This window comes from Watersipora subatra, chromosome 6 (genome assembly GCF_963576615.1).
Source record: "Watersipora subatra chromosome 6, tzWatSuba1.1, whole genome shotgun sequence".
Classification (NCBI taxonomy): domain Eukaryota; kingdom Metazoa; phylum Bryozoa; class Gymnolaemata; order Cheilostomatida; family Watersiporidae; genus Watersipora; species Watersipora subatra.
In genome coordinates, this window is record NC_088713.1 from 10,000,240 (window position 1) to 10,008,484 (window position 8,245).

The 8,245-nt window shown below is 33.5% G+C and overlaps 1 protein-coding gene across 1 annotated transcript in view; it reads left to right on the plus strand.

Moving 5' to 3' along the window:
• Window positions 1-4,656, plus strand: part of LOC137398652 (uncharacterized) — a 41,242-nt gene extending 36,586 nt beyond the window's left edge. Inside the window, exons 8-9 of the mRNA XM_068084837.1 lie at window positions 1,034-1,750; window positions 4,277-4,656. Of these exons, the coding sequence (XP_067940938.1) occupies window positions 1,034-1,750; window positions 4,277-4,410 (851 nt within the window). The 3' untranslated portion in view covers window positions 4,411-4,656. The remainder of the gene's footprint in view (window positions 1-1,033; window positions 1,751-4,276) is intronic.
• Window positions 4,657-8,245: the final 3,589 nt, after the last annotated feature.

Genomic DNA, 8,245 nt, shown 5'->3' on the forward strand with positions numbered 1-8,245 from the left:
TTGTTATGGTGGGTATAATTGTAAACAGATAATGACATCACTCAAAACCTACAGTGCGATTTTCTAAATTTTGCATATCAGCCAATCTTTAATTATCTATATAGCGTAGATTTTTAGTCATAAAATCAGTTTGAGCCAGAATCAAATATAATTCTGTTCTCACTTTAAAATTTTATAGAAATTGTTCTGTTTAGCTTGGCCACAATGTAAATTTTAATAACTTCCACCTTAACACCACTTTCTGGAATGAATACCCTTATATTGTGTGAAAGAATACTATCTTATGTTATGATGCACTTGTGTGTTTTCAAGTCAAGGATCTCTTTCTTTTTTTTTAACTATCTGTGTTTCTAATGTTGAACTTCTTATGCTATTAATTTTGTTTTAAATGGATGGATGGTCATGGCTTTTATTATAGTAAGTATGAGTTGAAACTTTTTCTGAGTAGCAATATCAATAATTCTTTGTTCATCAGCTTATCAAACTGACTAGTGTGAGTGTGTTTATTAGTAAAGCTACCTCTGGGTAATCTGATAAGGAGACTTGAGGGTTTACTTTTCTTTCTCAAGCTCTGTAATTGGTATAACTAGAATGCTGTCATCCTCTGCTCACCTTCACTTTTTATTAAACTGAAAAAAATTTAAAAAAAATTTTAAATAATAAATGCCAAAACAAATTAAAATTTCCTAAGTAAACATATATAAACTGTGTAAATTTCCGTTTTTTTTTAAATTAGAAATATTTTAATACCTTTTTACAATAATGCCAGTTAACCACAACTATGCATTTTCAGACATAAAAAATTAAAATATGCCTGCACTATGTAAGCACATTGCTTTACTTAACGCACTAGAGCTTAAATTGATATATAGGCTGCAAGTCAATCAATATAGATCTAATATAGTTACCTAATACAAAGAAAACAAATATCATCTGTTTAGAAAATAGATGACTTTCTAAGTATTTTGCATTATTTTATTTTAAATAAAAAATATTATTGTGAATATTTTTACATTTTTCCACGTTTTTGCAGGTCCAAGTTGTCAGATAATGCTAGAAGTGGTCTCCACTGATGGGTTTCTAATTGATGAGCAGCTTAAGCTTCGACCATCAAAACTTTTTCCAAGGTCCCTCAAATTTCTTCACACAGTCTCTTTACCATCATATCCTATATCAGCAAGAGTCTGGAACTCTCAAATATTAACTGGAAGTGAGAATAAAACAATAGCTACTATTGACAACAACTACCAAGTAAATGGCTCATTCATCACATTCAATGGCCCTCCTGGAGCAATGGAAGTCTACAAGGACAAAATATATACAGCCGTGCAGGGCAATTATTGGACCATATATGTGCATGATCAGCAAGGAAAGCAAGTCACTTCATGGAGTCATAGTGATTATAACAGCCAGTACACAGGACTAGCAATCACTTGTGATAAAGTAGTTGCTCCAGATAGAAACAACAAGCTTCTCATCATCTACTCACTCACAGGGAATAAACTCAAAGACATTCCTTGTCCTCAGCTTAGCCAATGTTATGTCTCACTCTGTGTTTCAGAATCAGACAAGGTTGTTGTGTCTGACCACAACTCATCTCAAGTCTGCTTGATAGACATATCTCAAGGTCAACTGCTTTGGACTTGTAAAAATGTGCCTCGGCCACTAGGAGTAGCTTGCTATACAGAGAGATATGTTCTTGTGGCAGCGGAAAGCAGCAGCACTTTAAGAATCCTGGATAGCTTGACAGGTTGGTGTCCTTATGAATGACATCCAAAATGTGTGTGACCGATTGTGTTGACAAATGTGCTGCATTATTGAGTGATTAATAGACATACCAGTAAAAACGTAGTGTTGATGTAAACTAGTGTTGGGCCGGTATCTAATTAAGTGCCGGATCGGATATCCTTGCACACTTTTATCGGTTTTTCCGGTATCGGTATCTTCGGTATTTACCATCTTCGGTATCCTTTGCCAACTAAGAAAGTTCGGTATTGTCTGTACTACTCTTCGGTATGTGGTTATCAGAGTGTCTTTAAATGGTTTAAACTTTGAATCATAACTGTCTCTAACAATTTTTATCGTTGTGCAAAAAGCAGCCTGTGCAAAAAACATTCTTGAGTCCGCAGTATATTGTTATGGCAAAGAGACTCCTTGTTTTAGAAAGCCAAAAAAGAAAAGACAGATGGAAATATAATTTTCATGATAGATGTTTTTATTGTTTATTCTATTAAAAAGTATAGTTATTGATACAAACGTTATGTATAATAAAGAACAGATAGATAATGGCAAGGGGCTCTCTTTGTTAAATATACCAAAACAGTTTAAAAAAATCTTACTATCACATATTGTAATCAGGTAATAAAATCAAATAATTATACGCAGTCCAATTAGAGTCCAGTCATGTTACAGTCTTTATACATTGTCACATCTGTGTAGAACTCCCACACCTTCGAGGCTGGTGGCATTATCAATGTAACGTAATATAATAGTAGATACAGTAAGCGTGGAAATTGTCGTTGAACTTGTTCGCCAATGCGTGCTGAGATTAGCATGTTTGCCATGAAGTGTTTTAAAAATCTCTCCGGATATCCGTATAACCAATTACCGGTAGGCTTTTACGGATAAATACCAATTATATCAAACCGGCCTAGCTGACACCGAAAATGATTGGTTTCATCGGATACCGAGATTCCCTCGGCATCGGTAAGAGCGGATAACCCAATACCAACCCAACACTAATGTAAACTCACGTAATGCTGCCCTGCCTACTTTTCATGCTCGACTTGGAGGCAATACCTATTATAGACAAACTTACACAAGACTTTTGTAGATTTTTTTCAGAAAGCTTTGAAGTTTTCGCATCATTTTGAATTGTGGTGTATGTTTAATGGGGTCTGACTGCCCGGGTATTTCATGAATATAATCAACAAAACTTCATCACAGGTAGATTTGTCTGAAAAACGCATGCAAAATGATGTTTCTAGTTGCTATCCTTACTATAGTTGATATCGGCTATTTTGTTTAAGCTGCAGCGCTATCTGTCTCTATTATGTTAGTATTTTTGTGACTGTCGACACGTTAGTCATATTTTTGCTCTATCAGAATGTTTTAATTGTGATCACTCTTTGTTGATTGTAATCTTCAAACATTTTAGCATTCATAAAACTGCAAACATGAAACAACAGTACAAATATAAACAGAAACCATTGCTTTGTAATAATATCAACTAAAATGTTGTGCAAGTTCAACTTTAACAAAAAAAAAAGTTAAAAACTGCTATTAATTACCGTCTTACTGTAAAATACCTGGATAGTCATGGATGATTTATAAAATAATCAAACGTTTAAAAATAATTATGACTTGAAATTTGAGGCTATTTCATCACTTGAGTTGTGTAATCATTGTAGATTGTGTTTTGCTTTTCAGATAGCACACTGTGTAGATTGGATTTCCATGGTATCTGTGGCTCACCTTGGAGCTCTTGTTTAAAACTATTCAATGTACATGTAAAATTATATATTGGCAGTAAACTGCTGTGTTTAGTGGTTACCTCTTTGTTAGTTATGACATTATGTCATTGCCTAATTGTAGTTAGCAGTCAGTATTGGACTTCAAGTCACAAACATAATTTATATGTAAGAGCCATTTACGCTTTTCGTTTTATCTAATCTTATAGCTGTAATTTGCCAGCATGTCAGCATTTATATTTCTTTAAGATGTAGCATGTTATTAGGTACTAAAGGTCAGCATTGTGTTTGTCATGTTCAGCTGACAGGCGTGTTCAGCTGCATGACGGGTTTTTGAAGGGCAGCCTGTCCAAGGAGCAGATATTTTCTCTAGGAGTAGTGATACTAAGGCTGTATTCTCAGCTTGATGTAAACATGACTCAATAAGGTAGAACAGAGTTAGATGGAACAGTTGAGGTTAAAGTTTGAAACTTTTCATTAGCCAAATTTTATTACATTTTATAATTATTTTGGAGAATATTGTAGGATTGTCTTTTGAACTTTGCCAGTTATTTTGTCGCAACCGAATCTAAGGCATTTTGTGAGATACTGTCTTCTAATTATCTGTAAAGAACAATAGTAAAGCTCTCAGATCTCAAAATATGGTGCCAATCAGATATCCTCAAATACTAAAGAAATAGCAATTGATGGGAAAATTCCGGGACTTTCTGCTTAAATTAACGAAAACTTCATGTAAGTTCATCTTATGATTACTTTACAGTGAGTTAGATCCATGAACAGGTTGTAACTTTTGATTATACTTGTAGGTGAGATAGTCTCAGAGCTTATGGACAGTGCTATTGACAGTGGTCATGTGTTTGACATAGACATCTCTGGAGACAGACTAATTGTAGCAAACTACAATAGCAAGAACATAACAGTCGTTCAGCTACAACCATAGCTGTTGCTTCATCAGTTTGAGTGTTCATATCTTTGTTGTTCGTGAATACAAGGCCACTCTACAAAGAAGAGTTATATCAAAGTTGATAGATGCACAATTATTGTCAGAATGATGATGATTTTGCAGAAAGATGAAATAAAAAGACAGCAAATTTCTGCATATATCGAAGTTTAATCACATATTGTATAGATTTATTTCCTCGCTACACTAAAACTAGCTGATTTTGATTGAATAGTTCATGAAGGCAGTCACATTTTATAATTTTGTTTTAGAACTTGATATAATAAATATTTGTGTCAGGTTCTAAACTATTCTCATTGTTACGATTAATATTTTGATAATCATTTTGATGAAAACATAATGGTCTAAGTGCTTTAATGGATAAAATCAAATAGTGCGAATGATTTACAATGAGCGGTTTACTTGTTCACAATGAACCAACAAACTTCTACAAACATCAAAAATTTATATATTTATAAGAAATGAACATAATATATACATATATGTAGAGGAAATATACATACAGTTATGTGTATATACATGTATATATGCAATTACAGTCATTATGCACATACAGTAACTGCGATTGAGAGGCTTTTTGTGCCCCACCTTCCCGGAAATTTGTATAGAATTTCAAAATTGTAAGCTGTTTCTTTTGTCGACTCAGGTGATTATGTGTACATAATAGCCGTGATATTTGGATAGCCATATTAGGCAGTGATAGCTGTACATGTCTTTGCAGGGATGGTTGTGCTTAGCTGCCTTATCATAAAAAATCTGAAATTTTAACGCCTCGCTTTAAAGCCACTATGGAAGACAGTTTAAAAATTGCAATTTATTATATTATATTTTTCAATGTGCATGTCTTCTGTTTTTGGTATGTCTAGCTATAGCTATCGTTTTGGCATTGCGCCCAAACGTTACCAGTCCCCAGTTTGGAAATTTTGATGTACGTCGTTATCATATTTGATATATCGTAACCACAAGCTAATTATTATAGCAAAGCGTCCACACGTTACGAAGCCAAGGTTAAGAAATATTTTGGGACCTACATGTAAGTATATGCAGCAGATTCGCATTGTCTTACTCTGCCATGTTGCAGGTTCACTATATGGGGAAATGTGATCACAAGCTCTTAACAGCTAAAAAATGAACAGTTAAAAAAAGTGGTTGTAGGCTGGAATCCCATATTTTGACGACGTATTCAACTCAACAGGGTTATTGTTTTGACGCGCAATGTTATCATGTGAAATCAAATGCTAATTAAAGGCTCAATATAAAACATATCGTAGCACTAGTTTATGACATACACTTTGGGCTCTACCAAAAAGCCCTTATCAACTATAGATGCTCACTACTTAAAATTTTTGTTTCAGCTCGATCTAATCATCTAGTCGTAATCTGACCATGTGACCCATATTTCCCGCTATATGGTGCGTACAATTTCTGCAGCATTTGTCGACTGTCACAGGTGACCAACAGGCTCCTCATGTTTATTGGAGGATGATATGCACCCGCTTGAGCTAAGGTTAAAAAATTAAACTGATTTTTAGGCTAGGCTTTGAGATATCTGTGCTCAAAGTGACAGCATTACAATGATAATAAAATAGATGTGTAAGGACAATAAACATGGTTTTATTGAATACGTGAAGTATATTTGTGACAATATTTTGACAAATGAGGTTGCATTAAGGTGTGAACAGAAACACATTGTGTTCAACTTTGTCACATTTGAGCCGTTTGAGAGGGATTCCAACCTATGGCCATTTTCATGGTGGCCGCAATAAGCTGTTAATTTTTGAGTTTTAAGAGCTTGTAATCACATTTCCAAATATTTTGCACCTACGACACAGTAGAATAAGACAAAGTGACTCTTTTGATACCAATAAAATTTAATGTGAATTTTGTTTCAAGTCAACCTTTACGGTTTAAGTTTGTTTCAGAATAATATTCCTGTCTGTTTTTATTTGTATTTATGTTCCAAAAACATTTAGTTTTAGTGTGTTAAATAAATTTTCATCCTGTTCGGCCCGCAACCTCAAGTTTGTTTTGATTTTTGGCCCCTATTTAAAAGTTGAGTTTGTCACCCCTGCTCTAGAGCATGCTGACTTTCAAAGATTTTGTCTAGGCTCAGCGACTAAGGCCATGTAATAGCATCTTATTGTTTACTCTATCAAAAATGAAGCTTTCTCATCTGGCCAGGAGTCTTAATCATCATGGTTATTCATTAGCAAAAGGTCCTTTAATCAGTGTGTTCACTTTAAAACGATTGTAGTCAACATGAGGAGCTCTCATAATTGAGTTTTTTGTGGTGTAAGCAATTTATGTGCGCTCACTAGATATCTAGCAATAAATTCATGGAGAGACAGTTGCCACTCAGCTACATCATGAAAACTGTCATATCACTGATTAAATCTAAGTTAAAATCAAGTTATTCAACAAAGTTCAATGCTCTTTAACCCATTCAGGCCTGTTCTCGGTTATTACGGGAAGAGTTGTGTTCTCCTAGGGCCTGATCCCGGATTCTCCGGGTTAAATTTTGATTCACTATATTGCTTAGCTGTTTAGGTACATCGGTTTTATTTATTCACCAAACGAAGTTTGAGAGCCTGGGAATCATTTTGATACTAAATATGTGATTGGATATTAGATTTTTAACTAACAAATTACGTGATAGATATTAACTGTTATGAAAATTTGTTGATCGCCGTTTTGGAAAAAGTTTATTAGAACGATGGCAAACTTCTTAAGGGAATCAGATGTGGTAATAAGCTCAGAGGAAGAAAATAGTAACAAAATCAATGGTAAAAAAAAATTGAGAACTTATTCATGGAAGAAGGTAAGTTTTATGTGGCTATATATAGAATTTTACCCAAAAAAAAACGATAAAAAGCCGAAATTTTTGTTGTGAATTTCAAACAAACTATATTTTAACAGTGTAAGATATGGATTTTTTTATGATACACATGATTATAACATTTTCAATCAAATAAAATTTCGATTTTTATCGATTTTTAGAACTCATCACTTGATTATCCTATAATAAATAATAATTTTATGATTTTCTTGTAGAACTACAAGAACTACCAACTTCAAGAAAATACTGCATCAATAAATTTATAATGGGAGCAAATGTGCATGGGTAGTTGGCATCAAATAACTCTCAATGTCTCGTCATTTTTTATGAATACATTTATATATTTATATATATTTTTTTTTTTTTATACACATACATGTATAAAATGTTCCTTTTTCATGCATCCTCATTTTTACTGCATTTTTTACAGTACATTTTACTTTATTTTATCATATTTTTTCTTGCTGGTGATTGTCTGATAGCTGGTAACTTATTATCTTGTTTTATGCATAGTATATCCATAATAACCTCTGCAATGCATTTCAATATAAATTAGCAAGCTGTTCGATTATGTATTTGATAATACTGTCAGCGACGCAGTGTTAGTTAGCAGCTTGTAACACCTGTTCTATTACTTGGAATTAAGAAATCTTTTCTTTGATTTGCTGCTGATAAAGCTCCCTATCAATCTAACATAATTCAACAATGTCGCTATCAAAAAACTGCTTGATAGCTGTTTTGAAACATAAGAATTCACTTTGATCAAAAATATTTTTCCTGGAAGTATTAGAAATTGCGGTTAGTAGAACTTGTAAAGCTACAGAGATATTTATACCAAATTGTAGCCTGGAATGTTTCAGTTAAGCTGCAAAAAACTGAAAAGTTACTGACAAATTAATTAGGCTTGGGGGCAGTCAACCGATAACTAATTAGTACTGAATGGGTTAAAGAGACTATCAATTCCTGGTTTTGACTTTA